At 41.3% G+C, this 16,478-nt stretch overlaps 2 protein-coding genes across 2 annotated transcripts in view; one reads left to right on the top strand and one right to left on the bottom strand.

Annotated features, from left to right (window-relative positions):
* Positions 1 to 2,071, top strand: part of prdx4 (peroxiredoxin 4) — a 33,305-nt gene extending 31,234 nt beyond the window's left edge. Inside the window, exon 7 of the mRNA XM_059967799.1 lies at positions 1,958 to 2,071. Within this exon, the coding sequence (XP_059823782.1) occupies positions 1,958 to 2,008 (51 nt within the window). The 3' untranslated portion in view covers positions 2,009 to 2,071. The remainder of the gene's footprint in view (positions 1 to 1,957) is intronic.
* LOC132393054 (acyl-coenzyme A thioesterase 9, mitochondrial-like) overlaps positions 2,066 to 16,478 on the bottom strand; it is an 82,149-nt gene continuing 67,736 nt past the window's right edge. Inside the window, exons 13-16 of the mRNA XM_059967798.1 lie at positions 12,362 to 12,447; positions 11,237 to 11,324; positions 9,561 to 9,711; positions 2,066 to 4,085 (exon numbers count right to left, since the gene is read on the bottom strand). Coding sequence (XP_059823781.1) covers positions 4,024 to 4,085; positions 9,561 to 9,711; positions 11,237 to 11,324; positions 12,362 to 12,447 — 387 coding nt within the window. The 3' untranslated portion in view covers positions 2,066 to 4,023. The remainder of the gene's footprint in view (positions 4,086 to 9,560; positions 9,712 to 11,236; positions 11,325 to 12,361; positions 12,448 to 16,478) is intronic.

Genomic DNA, 16,478 nt, shown 5'->3' with positions numbered 1-16,478 from the left:
CATTATCTCATCTTTGTTCCATATATCTCAACTAATAAAGTTGAGCATCTTGTAACCTGCTACCTTTCAGAATCTGGATTTAATGTATACGCGAGGTCCCATCACACTATTACATATCCTCCCATTTTTTTTTAATGCTTTGTTATATCTCCTGCAATCTAAAGTTTTAATTTCCCCTTTTAAGCTGTGGCCATTGCTTCTCTTGTATCAACAGGAATATGGGAACTAACTACTTATTTCATAACTTTCCTGATTGAAAGAACAGAAGAAAAGCCCTTGGTTTATCACTGACTCTAGCACCTCTAGGAAAAAGTGTAAATAGGCTGAAGAAATTTTTTTAAAAAAACAAACTGTCCAGTCATTTAGTATGTTAATTATCCCAATTTTATTATATCTAGAAATTAAATTTCTGTTGTTTGACACTTTTGTCATGTGCTACAAGAACAGGACCTTTGGCCATACCAAACATTGTGTACCCATCTTTACTAATACCATTTTCCAGCATGAGCCCTATCATCTTATGGCCTCACAGTTTAAGCACTCCTCTAACTAACCTGTTAAGAGATTTGACCTTCCATCCCTCAGACAACGCATTCCAGATTCTCACTATTGTATAATGTTTATTTCTTATATGTACATGGAAATACAGTGAACTGCATTGTTTTGCACCAAATCAAATCAGTGAGGATTGTGCTAGGGTAGTCTGTCAGCACACTTCTGGTGGCAATTTACTACCTTGAGGAAATTCAAACAGTTGCAGGGAGAATGTACAAACTCTGTATAGACAGCAGTGGGAATTGAACCCCCATCGCTGCCAGTTTAAGTGATTGCACTAACTGTGCCATCATCTTGGTGAAAAAATTCCTCCTGATCTTCTCTTGTCCTCTTATTTAGTACATTTCTGCCATGGAGAAAAGTTTGTTACCCTGTATGCTTACTTTCATATTCTTCAATCAAATTCTGCTCCTCCCTCCCAAGGAAAATAGACAACTTCATCCATTTTTTTCCCTCTCCCACTCCTTTCCAGTCTGCACCCTCGTGCAGTCACATTCTTTCCAGTAACCAGAATTACACACACTGCACCAACTGTAGCCTAATCATTGTATTATAAAGTTGGTATTGCCTTGCCGCACTTGGATTCATTAGTCAGGGCACAGAATGTAAATCAGGAATGCTGTCTGCTGTGCCACCTTCAGGCATCCCTGGATTTCTACAGGAAAAAAATCTCCCTTTTCCAAGATACTCCATGAAACCTTGCCATTCATCATGTCCTGGCCTTACTAGTCTTCATAAAATATATCTTATTTCTCAGAATTAAATTCCATCAATTATTTCTCCACCCACTTCCTGTCACACTGCCAATTTTTGTACCAGCAAATTTACAAATCATACCTCCTACCATAATGTTGAAATCATTAATTATGTAAAGGTTGTAATCAGGCTGTATTGCAATTTTTTTGGTACCATAAAGCCAGGTCATCTGTATGTGTCAAGTAATGTGTTGTTAGTTTTCTACTTTCCCATCGTCAGATTCAGAGAGGATGAAACTTATTCCACATTTCTAAATTTTGGGTAGTTATTTATGAATTCTGCAATGGTGAATTATGATTTTTCTTGGGTGGGGGGAGAAGAATCCAAAGTGCCATCATGATTAGGGCTGGGATCCTTCCTCCAAGGTACACCACTGGTCATAGGCTTCCAGTCACAAACTAACCCACTGCTGTTATCTGTTACGGCCATGCCCATTTTGGATCGAATTTTCAGCTTTCCCTGGATCACATGGACTCTAATCTTTTTGGACCAGTCTCCAACTTTAGATTTTGTCAAAGTACTTACTAGAGTTAATTAGACTGTATTAATAACTCATTTTCATCAATACACTGGTACTACTTTGAATTACACTACCCCCAAAAGTAACCACTGAGATTAACCTGCTGTCGTGTCCTTTTTCTTTCAGATAATTCCAGATCCAGCTGGAAAGCTGAAGTATTTTGAAAGAGAACGTTAAATCTAATCTCAAATCTGTTTTTAATCAACTGACCTGAAACAATAAACGAGTCAGTAATCTGCTTGTCTGTATTTATTATAATGGTTCGCAGTAACAAAAAATGTAATATTCCCCATTGCTTTGCACACTGCAGCTGTTTACAGTAAACTGGAAGAAACAGACATCTATAAATAAAAACATTTATTCATTTCTGTCGATTCTACCATAGAAACTTCCCCAAGTTAAAAGGTAAACATTTAAGTTTAGAAATTGTGCATGTTCTCTTAGCAGACAACTGAGGTTTATGTAAACATTCTGAATTTGCAGAGTATACCAAACACAACAAGGAGGGCTGGCTCCATGGCCTAAGGCCAAATCACCCTCACGTTAAAATATCCCATTGATTAGATTAAACACCAAATGAAATGCAGTTAGCATCTAACCAGAAATGTAAAGAATAGTGTTATTTACAAAATAACTGTTAATAAAAAGTAAGGTCTACAGCACACAAATATAAAAGTATTGAGACAGTATAATATGGGAGCAATACTGCTTAGTGCTGTGATGGGAGATTCAGCAGGGTCACAGCCTCAGGGAAGAAGCTCTTCCTGTGCCTGCTGTTGCAGGAGCAGAGGTTCCTGTAAGTGCCTACCGGATGGGAGGAGAATAAAAAGTCCATGGTTAGGGATGGATTTGTGCCTTGCTAAGTCCTGGGCAGGGTTGTATGGCAGAACTGCAGTTGCCGATGCTGCAAGTCTCCCCTCTCCATGCCACCGATGTTGTCTAAGGGAAGAGCAAGGGCCAATACAGCTTGGCACCGGTGTCATCACAGAGCAATGTGTGGTTAAGTGCCTTGCTCAAGAACACGCTGCCTTAGCTGAGGCTCAAACTAGTGACCTTCAGATCACTAGACCAACACCTTAACCACATGAAGGATCCAACCGAGGGACAATAATTAACTTTACTACAGAGCAATCTTAGGGTACTTAAGCTGTTCAGACTGAAATACTCAATCTAACTAAATTTTGCAACATACAAAATTAAACTAGTGAAAGGTAGTTACAAGCAATAAACAGTTAACCCTACATCTTATCACTATTAAAAATATACTAATATACCAACCTCAGCCCATGCACATGTGCAAAAAAGCTTCCCCCCCCACACCAGTACAAAAAATGCAAGTATATTTGGATATACATTTCCTATGTTTTAAGTCAGTTTAGCTAAACTTAAACTAAAGTGTTTGTTACACATATAAATGGATAGTTAACTTTTCATACATCTTAATGGCAATTAGAGTTATGCAACAGGTTTTCTTACATCAAAGAGTAATTCTTGAGTTTAATAGTTATTAGTAGGTCTAGATCATACTATTGCTGAATAATAAATAAATATCTTAAATATTCATACCCACTCCTGGGTTCATGTGTGCATTACATGAGCGTAGAAGAATGAGAGGGGACTTGATAGAGGTCTACAAGATTATGAGAGGCATATAGGGTGGATAGTTAGTACCTGTTTCCCAGGGCACCAACAGCAAACACCAGAGGGCATATGTACAAAATTAAGGGAGGGAAGTTTTTTTTTTACACAGAGGGTCGTGAGTGCCTGGAATGACTTACCAGGGATGGTGGTGGAGGTTGAAACATTAGGGGTATTTAAGAGCCTCTTGGGCAGGTACACGGATGAAAGAAAAATGGAGGGTTATGGGGTAGTGTGGGTTTAGTACTTTTTTAAAGGATTATATGGGTCAGCACAACATGGAGGGCTGAAGGGCCTGTACTGTAATGTTCTATGATACGTTAGCAAGGGAAAGTTATAAGGCTGCTTGCTTATGCATTGTGACACAACCTATCAGATGCACCTATGAGGAAATGTGCAAAAACATCAGATATTAAAGGTTGATTGTTAAAGCTAGCAAGAAATTCAGATTAAATATTTTAGAAAAGTTCAAAGTACATTATTATTCAACAAAAGCACAAACATATTTAGATAAGGCTTTTCAGAATGACCTTTGTCAAATGATAGTAAATTGATCAATTGCAGTTGTTCAATCGTGCTTTAAAGTGACGTTTTCCATCCAAATATAGCATTGATTCTGCAAGTAAACCCAGAATGAGATTATGAGGTACATTAAACAAAAAATGCAACTAAACAGAAAGTTACAGTTACAGGAATCTTTACATTGAGAGCTGAATGTCATTAAAGATAAATACTTCTTCAGAATACAGTCTTTGCATTTTTCCTGTCTGGTCATAGAGCCAAATACTGAGTGTAATTGTGTCGAACACTCTTCTGACATCCATGCACACAAGCTCAAGATTGTTCTGATTTCCAAGGAAGATTTTTGTTCTGTTCACCTTTATTAACATGGTGAAATTCCTAAGCAACACACAAAATGCTGGAGGAACTCAGCATGTCAGGCAACGTCTATAGAGGGGAATGAACAGTCACCATTTCGGGCCAAGGCCTTTCAGCGAGGAGAGAAAAGAAGGGGGTAGAAGCTAGAATGGAAAGGGGGATGTACACAGACTGGTGAGTGAATCACAAGTCCAAATAAGGGGAAAGGTGGGTGGGGGAGGGGCCATAAGTGGAAGAGGTAAAGGGCTGAAGAATGAACCCAATAAGAGAGAACAGTAGGCTGTGGAATAAAGTGGTGGTGGGGAACTGGAGGTGACTGGCAAGTCATGAGGGTGCAGGAGGGAAAGAAGGTGAGAGGACTAAAGAATGTGGGAAATCAAAAAGGAGTGGTCACCCCTAGACATAACAGGAATAGGGTTCCTCTTGCCCCTCACCTACCACACTATGAGCCTTTGCATTCAGCACCTCCACAACTTCTGCTAACTCCTATGTGATCCTACCACAGTTACATCTTTCCCTCTACTGCACCCATCCCCATTCACTCTGTTACTCCCTTGTTCACATGACTCCTCCCACAGGTATCCCTCCTGACATTTACCCTACAACCATGCTATGTGCTACCTGCAAGTCTCTCGGGGTCATTCGTGGCCTCCTGTACATTGGTGAGACCTTACGCAGATTGGGGGAAGCCACTTTGTCCAGCATCTTGCTCCACCCATTACAACAGCTAGGATTTCCCTGGGGTTACCCATTTCACTTCTACTTCCCATTTCCACACCAACATCTGCTGCAATGATGAGACCAAACACAGGTAGGAGGATCCACACATACTCGGCTTTGGTCGTCTCCAACCTGATGGCATGAACATTGATTTCTCTAATCTCCAGGAACCACTCTACTCTGTTCCCTCCTAACTTTGTTTTCCCACATTCTGGTGGCTCTCTCAGTCCACTTCTTTCCGTCCCCCACCCTCAAGACCTGTCTGTAGTTGCCCATCTCCTTTATTCCACTGTCTACTGTCTTTGCACATCAGATTTCTCCTCCTTTACCTCTTCCACCTAACATCTGGCTTTTCACATTACTCCCTTTCATTCCCCACCCCCACCCTCTAACTTTCCCCTGGTCTCACCTATCACCTGCTAGTTTGTACTCTTCCCCCATGCCTTTCTTTCAAGTCCTAGTAAAGGGTCTCAGACTGAAACATCAACTGTTCTTTTCCTTCCAGTGACACTTCCTGACATGCCAAGTGTCTCTGGCATTTTGTTTGCTTAAGATTTCCACAGAACCTCTTCCATCATGGTGAAATTCCTGGTTTGTATACTGCATAATCTCCCCATTTTATGCTCCTAAAGCCATCTGAGTTACAGAAACATCGTACTCTGCTGGATAATGGCAGGAGCACTATGGTAGATGTTACTCAGCAAACAACATAAAAATGTTCGAGTGTTCAGCTCAGAACACAAAGGTTGCGTCAAACAGCTGCACCACAAGGCTGAGTGTACTTAGCCCCCTGCTCTACTCGCTTAATGCCTATGACTGAGATTAAGCATAGCTCCAATGCCATATTTAAGAATGCTGACTCCTCTACTGTGGGCTAAATCAAAAGTGGTGATGAATCAGCATACAAGTGGGAAATTAAAAATATGGCTGAGTGACGTCATAACAACAACCTTTCACTCAATGTCAACAAGACCAAGGAACTGATGAAAGACTTCAGGAGAGGGAAACCAGAGGTCTATGAGCCAGTCCTCATTAGAGAATCAGAGGTGAAGAGGATTAGTCATTTAAATTTTTTGAGTGTTACTATTTCAGAGGACCAGTCCTGGACCCAGCACATAAGTGCAATTGCAAGAAAGTACAGCAGCACCTCTACTTCCTTAAGAATCTGCAGAGATTTGGCATGACATCTAAAACTTTGACAAACCTATATAGTGTTGTGAAGAGTATACTGACTGGCTACATCACAGCCTGGTACAGAAAATCCTACAAAAGGTAGCGGATTTGGCCCACCATGGGTATAGACCTCCCACATGAAATGCTGTCATAGGAAAGCAGCATCCATCATCAGAGATACCCACCACCCAGGTCAGGGTCTCTTCTCTCTGTTGCCATCAGGTAGAAGGTACAGGAGCCTCAGGACTCACATTTCCAGGTTCAAGAACAGTTACTTCCCCTTAACTAACAGTCTCTTGAATAAAAGGGGATAACTGCACTCACTTGCCACATCATTGAAATGTTCCTGCAACCAATTATCTCATTTTAAGAACGCTTTAATTTCATTGTTTCTCTTTAATTCAGCGAATAACAATTCGTCAGGCAACATCATCCAGATAGCAAATCTCTCCAATTACTTCACTTCTTCTATGCCTTCTGCTTGTTCTTTTTGTCTTGTTTGTTATGGAAACTGTTGTGAGCCTGTGACGTAGTTTGGAACTCCATCAAAGGATCCAGCGCTTTGCTGGGGTCAGGAGAGCTGCCTCGTGGAGGGCAGAGGTGGGTGGGGGAGGGGGGCAGAAAGGACTGAGAACATGAGCTGACTCATGGAAAAGACCGGAGACGAGGCACAGATGAATGGCTCCATCTCAAAGCAGCGAGGAAGACTGAAGCATTGAGTTGAATGCGGAGACGGTCAGTGATGGCTTCCAACAGTCAGTAGCCGGGTCAGTGGTAACTCTTCACGGAAGGACTTAATCTGTGCAGATGAAAAGATGTTCCCAATATTTTGAGATTTATGTGATTATTGGACTGTACTTCATATTGGTTTCCTTCAGTTTTTTGGTGTTTTCTTTCTTGTGGCAGATTGGCGGGTGGCGATCTGTTAATTTGTTTGTGGGGGGGTGAGAGTTTGGTGCTACGGTCATTGTTCCTTTCTGTGGGTGAGGGGTTTGGGGATTGTTCTTGTTGCTTTTTTTCTGTAGGGGAGGGGGGATTTTGGGGTCTACGAGGTTTGTTTCTTTTCTTTTCTGTGCCGGGGGGTGGGTGGAGTTGACGTCTTTCCTTTCAACAACACACAGGGTCTTTCTGTATTTCATGGCTATCGGAGAAGATAAATTTCAGAGCTGTAGTGTACATGCATACTTTGACAAAATGAACCGTTGATCTCATGTTCTCATTATTTATTTTTATTAACTCAGACGTGACCAGATGGTGTGAACCCCAGGGTCCTGAAGGAGTTTGTTGAGCAGCTGTGTGAAGTTCTCCAGTGCATTTTCAATCTGAGTCTCAGCCTGGAAAGGGTCCTGACTGTGTGGAAAACATCATGTGTGGCCCCAGTACCCACAAAGGGCCAAATGAAAGTCTTGAATGACTATAGTCTAGTGTCCCTCCCTGGCCTCACACATCATGAAGACCCTAGAGAGGCTGGTCCTGCCTCGCCTCCGACCCCTGGTCAGATCAGCCCTCGATCCCCTGTAGTTTATCAGGGGCACACTGGAGCCGACCATCCTGTCATCTACCTGCTGAACAGAGCCTACTCCCATTTGGATAAGCAGGGCAGCATGGTGAGGGTCATGATTTTTGATTTCTCAAGTGTGTTCAATTCCATACAGTCCTCACTGCTGGGGGAAAAGCTCTGTTCAGTGCAGGTTGGCACTTCCATTGTATCCTGGTTAATGGACTACCTGACTGGCAGACCACAGTATGTGCAGCTTTAGAGCTGTGTGTCAGACATGGCTATAAGCAGCATTGGGGATTGTATTGGCTCCCTTCTTGTTTATCCTGTATACCTTGGACTTTAGATACATCATTGAGTCATGTCATCTGCAGAAATTCTCTGATGACTCAGCAATAGTTGTATGTATAAAGAGGACGTGAGGATGAATACAGGGCTCTGGTGAAGGACTTTGTCAAGTGGTGCAAGCTGAATCATCTGCAGTTCAACATCAGTAAGACAAACAACATGGTGATGGACTTTAGGAAGACTAAGCCCGCACTGCTCCGTTACTATTGATGGTGAAGACCAACAAGTACCTGGGGGTGCACCTAGATGACAGACTTGAGTGGAGTACCAACACAGAAGATGTGTACAAGAAGGGCCAGATTCACCTCTACTTCCAGAGGAGACTGACGTCCTTTGGAGTATGCAGGCCTCTTCTTCACATGTTCTACCAGTCTCGTCACCAGTACTATCTTCTATGCAGTGGTGTGCTGGGGCAATGGCATCAACATGGGTGATGTCAACAGGCTCAATGAACTGATTAGAAAGGCTGGCTCTGTTATAGGAGTCAAACTGGACACAGCGGTAAAACAAAAGACCCCATGGAAAATCCTGGCAATTCTGGACAATGTTTCTCAGCGTCTGCATGCCACCTTGGCTGAACAGAGGAGCACTTTTAGTAATAGACTGAGACAACTGCGCTGCCCCAAAGAGCGCCCTTGGCCATGAGTCAAACCTATAGCCGGGGAAGTGATGATCCCCTCCTGTTACACTATTTAAGGTAACTTCTTTTTTAATTCTTTCTTATTTCTCTGCTAATATTTGTATATCGAGACACTTCTAATGCTACTAATTTCCTTTATCTTTCCATCTTTCCAGTATCTTTCCATCTGTATTTGCATATTTGTTGCCTTCTGCACTCTGATTGATTCATTGATTTCATTGATCCTGTTATAGTTACTATTCCATAGATATTCTGAGTATATCCATAGAAAAATTAATCTCATGGTGACATATATGTACTTTGAAATAAAATTTACTTGTAATAAAATTTAAAATAAATATTTTATCTATAAAATATCATTGATGAAATGCTCTCTGAAGTCCCTAAATGCAAAGTTATGAATGGAGAATAAATGAGTTACCAGTTTCATCAATGATCACTGTGCAATTAAAATGGTTCCAGTCACTTAGCATCATATTTTAATATGATTGTTACAAGTCATTACTCATCCAACTAATTATACTAATCCAACTCTTTGAAGGAAGGAAAGCTAACAACATACTCTGCTGCAGATAGCATAATAATATAGTTTAAGTTAATTATTCACCTTCATGCAGATTCTACAATTTATAATGTATATCAATCTTAGTAATCTGTTTCTTTAGGTGCTGACTGAAAAAATTCAGATAGATAACCAACATTTAATGAATGTAATTCTCACTTAACAGCCTTTGTTATCAACTTAACCACAAAATTAACAGCAATTTAACTTAAGTGAATAGCTGTGAAACTGCTTCTTGGCCAGATCTAAGCACTCCTCACAAATGTATTACCTCCATAGGTCTTTGGGAAAACCTGCATCACTTCATTCTCAGAGCCAAAGGTGAAATGGAAGGTATTGGTGGTATGGTGCTCCCGAGAAACTGGATCAACCACTGTGCTGTGGACTCTGACCTGAATATAGTTGCCTTTGGTGTAACAAACCTGAATAGTGAACAAAGGAAAGCTGTTACGTTAAACAATTTTGCCAGCTCCCCTTGCAGAGACTGAAATGATTTGAACTGCTTATGCAAAAATTATAGTAATTGACTGTGGCTAGGCACAGTTAAAATGCCATCTATAAACTTGCTGACGACACCAACTATTGTTGGCAGAATTTCAGATGGTGACGAAAAGGCATATAGGAGTGAAATAAATCTAGTTGAGTTGTGTCGCAGTAACAACCTTGCATCTACTTGATGTCAGTAAGACTAAAAAAATTTCATGACACAAAGATTGGGGGTGTTGTGGACAGTGTGGAGGGCTGTCAGAGGTTACAGTGGGACAATAATAGGATGCAAAACTGGACTGAGAAGTGGAAGATGGAGTTCAACCCAGATAAATGTGAAGTGGTTCATTTTGGTAGGTCGAATATGATGGCAGAATATAGTATTAATGGTAAGACTCTTGACAGTGTGGAAGATCAGAGGGATCTTGGGGTTTGAGTCCATAGGACACTCAAAGCTGCTGTGCAGGTTGACTCTGTGGTTAAGGCAGCATACAGTGTATTGGCCTTCATCAACTGTGGGACTGAGTTCAAGAGCCAAGAGGTAATGTTACGGCTATATAGGACCCTGGTCAGACCTCACTTGGAGCACTGTGATCAGTTCTGGTCACCTCACTACAGAAGGATGTGGAAACTACAGAAAGGGTGCAGAGGAGATTTACAAGGATGTTGCCTGGATGGGGGAGCATGCCTTATGAGAATAGGTTGCGTGAACTTGGCCTTTTCTCCTTGGAGCGACGGAGGATGAGAGGTGACCTGATAGAGGAGTATAAGATGATGAGAGGCATTGATCGTGTGGATAGTCAGAGGCTTTTCTCCAGGGCTGAAATGGCTAACACGAGAGGGCACAGTTTTAAGGTACTTGGAATTAGGTACAGAGGAGATGTCAGGGGTAAGTTTGTTTTACTCAGAGTGGTGAGTGCATGGAATGGGCTGCCGGTGGAGGCAGATACAATAGGGTCTTTTAAGAGGCTTCTGGATAGAGACAAGGAGCTTAGAAAAATAGAGGGCTATGGATAACCCTAAGTAATTGATTGTCCCATATAAGCAGCTGCCCTAATTAACCGATGGCAAAATTAACTAAAATTGTTTGTGTTACTCTTTTGAAGTCATAAAACATTTCCAATTTGTGTATATACTTACAATGTAAGAAATAGTAATCAAACTTTAAATTGTGTGCCACAAATGACAATCAAGTAATCTTCAATGCTAAATTATTGTAAAATAGGGTTAAATACTGTTTACAATAAAAGGAACAACACTCCTTTGTTTTGAATGTGAAAGATTTAAACTAAATCTATAAATTCTATTGGAGTAGGGGAAGAGGAGGTGGGTGGTGACAGAATATTTAGTGAGGGACAATTGAGCTCAGTGCCTGATCTCTAATTGGACTAACTTAATTCAGCCAAGCTATCATGAATCAGCAAAGCACACAAAGTTTCAATTTTGTTAAACATACATTACCTGTGATGAAAGGTACAGCAGGGAGCCAATCTCAACTGGTTTTTGAAACAGAATATCATCTACAGCAACTGGATAAGGTCTGGAACTCCTGAAGACAATGATTTGGGAAAATTCCAGATAAAAACAACAAGAACTTCAGCAACAAGGATATATAAAGCATGCTTCGTAACATAACAGCAATCCTCCCATTTTTACCTTCTGGTACCTTCAAAACTATATAGAATGAGCAAGAAGAAACAATTCTCTAAATAAACAAACAAAATGCTGGAGGAACTCAGCAGGCCAGGCAGCATCCAGGAAAAGAGTACAGTTGACATTTTGAGCCAAAACCTGCCGAAGGGTTTTGACCCAAAATGTCGACTGTACTCTTCTTAGATGTTGCCTAGCCTGCTGAGTTCTTCCAGCTTTCTGTGTACGTTGCTCGGATTTCCAGTGTCTGTAGATTTTCTCCTTTTCTCTAAATAAACTGGAAAAATACACAAGCAGAGTACAGGAACATGAGTAGCAGAAACATCAGACACCAAGAGGTTCCCCTGACAGCAGCAACAGATCTTCATTGACTACCGAATAGGTTCCCCTGACAGCAGCAACAGATCTTCATTGACTACCGAATATTAAATAGGAGCAGAAGGGCACTTAGCCCTTGAGATTGCTCCAACATTAAGTATGATCACAGCAGATCTGCCCAAAGCCTCATCTCTTTTGTGGTAGTTCCCTAGAGCCCTCAATTCCCTCATTATTAAAAGCATGTACTTACTTCCTCTTTAATTACCACCAGTGCTCTGGCCTCCACAACCAGCCAGGGTAGAGAATTACAATTTAAAAACCTTTTGAAGCAATTAAGTACATACAGGGGGAAGAATGCTGTCCAGAATATTAAAAAACCTAACAATACAGGATCTTGGTTACAGAAGTGGAATCAAAATAAGCATACTGTATCTGTGTTGTGTTAAAACAGCCCATTTAATTACCTGGAGGAAGGAGATCAAATGAAAGATTAAATACAACACAATGGCAACATAACTGATGGGATGGGGAATACAATTAAGACTATGATGTCTAACTGGAGAAGTCATAATGGTACCATTATGTACATACACTATATGAAATAATTAAGTTTCTTACCCATAAACGCAAGCATTTGCCCATGCCAATTCAAAGGCTTTCCTCATTAGAAATCCACCAAAGATTTTGTTGAAAATATTGCGTTCCTGGTAAAAACAAAAAATAATTTTCCTGGAATCATGTCATATGGCATAGCAATGGCTTCAGATTATTCTGCATTCGAATTTTGTATAAGCTGCTGCTACAAAGCTTTGAGGGCTCCTTCAGTTTTAATGTAGATTTGGAAGTTCAGGCTTCAGTTACAATATCAACCAATCTCATGGCTTTTCAACCTAACCAGTAGCATTTGAAGCTTTAATCTGTGGCTCAGGATGTGAGGTTTAAACATTAGAAAGCTTGAGAAAGGCAGCAACAGACAATGTCAACTGAGTGGAGGATCATGACGTGAGTAAATATAATGCCAATGAGGCCCATTAGTGGTGGTGGAGAAAGACATTACTTAAATGGGGAACAAGGTGTTATGTTTGTAACTTCAAAACATAAAACTAATTGAAAGAAAAACCACGGCATCAGGGATAACTCGTGTACATTTAGCTTAGAGAGGTGTGCACATACGATGTGTATAATGACATTTGCCATTCACGTAATATTACATATAACCTTATTGCTTTTATTTATATATCTACACACACACACATACACACTCACTCACACTCAGGCGGCGGGTCCCGAGTTCCGTCTGGTCCTAAAGTCCACCACACGGAGACAGGTTAAACAAGGTCCACAGCTCCACCGGGTCCTAAAGTCCACAACTTGAGCATCCGCGGTTTTTGGTATCTGTGGGGGGTCCCGGGACCAATCTCACACTGATGAGGAGGGCCGACAGTATATAGACATCCACAGCATTGTAAATGGTCCCATTCAGCCCTCAAGATTTAATTGCTTTGGAGGGTTTTTTCTTCTTGTGGGATAATGTTTTTTCTGATCAATGGGAAGGTCACTCTGTTTAGCAGGAGAGACTTATGTATATGAAACAGTGTCATGTTCTGGTGTCTCCTCCATGGTGGTTGTAAGGCTTGACTCTGGGACTGCAGGAGGTGGTTCTAACAACTCTGGACAACTTTCTTCTGGAGGTGTTGGCATCCCAAACAGTGCATGCCAACACCCATGAGCCTTTACTGCAGCAGAGAAAAAATACACAAAGACTGATAGAATAAGACCTAGAAACTAGTTTGTGGGGATTGTAAATGAACAGCACTTTACAAGTCCAGACACAAATTCTCAATTGAGGTCTGGACTTTGACTTGGCCACTCCAGGACATTAACTTTGTTGTTTTTACGCCATTCTTTTGTAGCACTGGCCTTATGTCTTGCTGGAAAGCTAATCTTCTCCCAAGTTGCAGTTGTCTTCAACACTGCATCACGCTTTCCTCCAGGATTTGCTACATTAATTTTACCCTCTACCTTCACAAGCCTTCCAGGGCCTGCTGCCCTGCAACTTCCCCAAAGCATGATGCAGCCACCACCATGCTTCATGGTAGTTTCATGGTGGTTTTGGATTACGTGTGGTATTTGGCTTATGCCAAACACAGTGTTTAGTCTGATGGTCAAAAAACTCATGGCATGGTCAGGTTGGACCAAAGGGCCCTTTAATTCTACTTTCCTAGAAGCACAGTAGTGAATATTCCTTTCTGAAAAAGCCTAGAGTTAACACTAGCATTATGCTTGGAAAGAAACATCATTTACATTTTCCTATCTGTGGAAGGGTATATCCTCCAACCCTTCTTGTCTCTATGTTCCAGCCTTGAGCTGTTATTGAATCATCAATTCTCAATTATAAATCTTTCTTGGACCAAGACTCACTGGATTACATCTATACGAAAATTACAAATGTCACTTGTCTTTTACAGAATCCCACACAGATCTAGAAGACCCCTCAAGCACTTTTTGAGTTTATTTTAAATGTATCAAGACAGTTCCACATAATAGTAGTGAGAAAAGTACAGGTGAGGAAGGAGGGAAGGTCACTTCCTTGGTGAGTTTTATACAAGTCCTCATATCACCATCTTGGTTAGTCTTGCTTAAGCAATTTAGCCAACCTGACACCACCAACCTTCCAGTGCACTCCTTTCACTTGCCACTTCCCAGCTGATTCGGACTTCAGGCACTGTGACATCAAAAATCACTGCTCCGCACCACAACTTTAGTCCCAGCCCTACTGACTAAGGCTTCACCTGTTAGTCTTCAGTACCTAATCAACACTAGGGACTGCTACAGTACAGGTGAGAAACAGAAGGCAGGAGCACTGAACAGACCAGTGAGTAGACAACTGTTCTATTCAAGTTCTGTGGTCCAGTTTTTAAAAGAGTTAACAGCTGCAGGTTTAGGCTTTCCAGAATTGCATGAACCCAGCTGCTCAAGCTGAACCCTGAGAACAAGATCTTTGTATAATATATGCTGGAGGACAACTTCCCCATCCTACTCCCCTTCTCCTCTATACTAATCCCATTTGCCTGCCTTATGACCATTTCCCTTCAGGCCTTGCCAATTTAAGTGCGGATCTAATTGCCTCAAGTTTAGTGGCTATATTCTATTCCTCCATTACCTCTAGCAACAGATGTATAAAAAGAACCTCATCCCTCGTATCCCCTTTATTCTTTCCTTAAACCTATGGCTTCTTGTTTGAGATATTCCTAGCAACAAAGTTATTGTTAAAGTCAACAGGACTTCAAGGCTATCCACTTGATAAGTTACTTAACATCTAAAATTATTTACTATAATGCTGTGTGTAAATTAGTTACAGAGATGAAGACCATCTCTTATCCCTGGTGGTCAACCTCACACAATCAGACAAGTGACAAGCAGCAGCAAAACGAACATCAAATACTTCTTTTAGAAAAATTGCCATGATTGAAGCTTTTTTAAACCAAGGTTGGAGTGTTTTTGCAAAAGAGAATTCAACACAGAATCCTGGGATAATCAAAATAGGAAGCTCAGGTAAACTATATTGTTTTAGTTTATTATATAAATTATAAACTATATAGAATTATAAGATCATACAGCACAGAAAATGGTCCTTTTGGCCGAACTCACCTTCGCCAACTGTGGTGCTTATCTACTTTAATTTAACCTGCCTGCTTCCCAAGTAGCTCTATACATTTCCTAACACTTTTCTGAATGTCTTTCAAACACAGTAATAGTATCTGCCTCTGCCTCCACTTCCTCTGACAGCTCATTCCAGAAACTCACCATTCTGTTTGAAAAACTCACCTCACAGATCTCCTTTGAATTTCTCTTCTCACCTTAAACTTGTGCCTCTAGTTTTAGACTCCTCTGCCTGGGGTAAAAGATTCTGTCTCTGCCTCTTATACTTTTGTAAACCTCTAAGCTCCCCTCAGCCTCCTACATTTCAAACTATCCAATCACTCTTTGTAACTACAGGCCTTCATTCCAGTCAATATCCTGGTGAACCTCTTCCCTATTCTCTCTATTGCTACCACATCCATCCAGTAGTGTGATGAAATGCACACAATAGACTAACTGGTCTAGTCAATTTTTCTTAAGGTTGTTAAGCTGGAGGTAGTAATGGGGACAAGCTCCCACAACCTATTAAATGCTCCCAATGGCAATCGCCTCAAATAGCCTCTGACAACCAAGTCCAGCTCCTGGCTTCACATGTGGCTCAGCTACTAAGCCCGATGGAACCATTTCTACTGACAGAAGGGGCAAGGGCAGGTTACTGGTGTCTTAAAACTAGTCACTTTGGGCAAATGGGACTCATCAGTCATGGTTGGCAGCTCATCTAGGAGAAGAAAAACTCTGGTCTCAAAACTCTGCTGCCTTGCAGCTATATCCACTCATGGAAAAGGCTTCGGGAGTAAACTCCGAGGGAAAAATCCAGAGCTGGAGTCCTTGAGGCAGTCCTACAATACATTCAATGCTGACTGGCAACTCCTGCGGATACTGCTGGTTACAAACTGTATCGGTCTCTGCTGTTCCTTTGGAGAGGGGGAGCTTGCTCTCCATATCGTACTGCCCAGGCTTGCATTATCTAGACAGCTAGAACGCAATATCCATGATCAACTCTGACCGACGGAGGCCCTCAACTCGACTCAACTAATCGATGCCAACTACATGAAGTCCCAACTTTTACATTCAATGTTGCGGCCTACTAAAC

This window comes from Hypanus sabinus, chromosome 4 (genome assembly GCF_030144855.1).
Source record: "Hypanus sabinus isolate sHypSab1 chromosome 4, sHypSab1.hap1, whole genome shotgun sequence".
Classification (NCBI taxonomy): Eukaryota; Metazoa; Chordata; class Chondrichthyes; order Myliobatiformes; family Dasyatidae; genus Hypanus; species Hypanus sabinus.
This window is presented reverse-complemented; position numbering and strand designations above follow the sequence as displayed.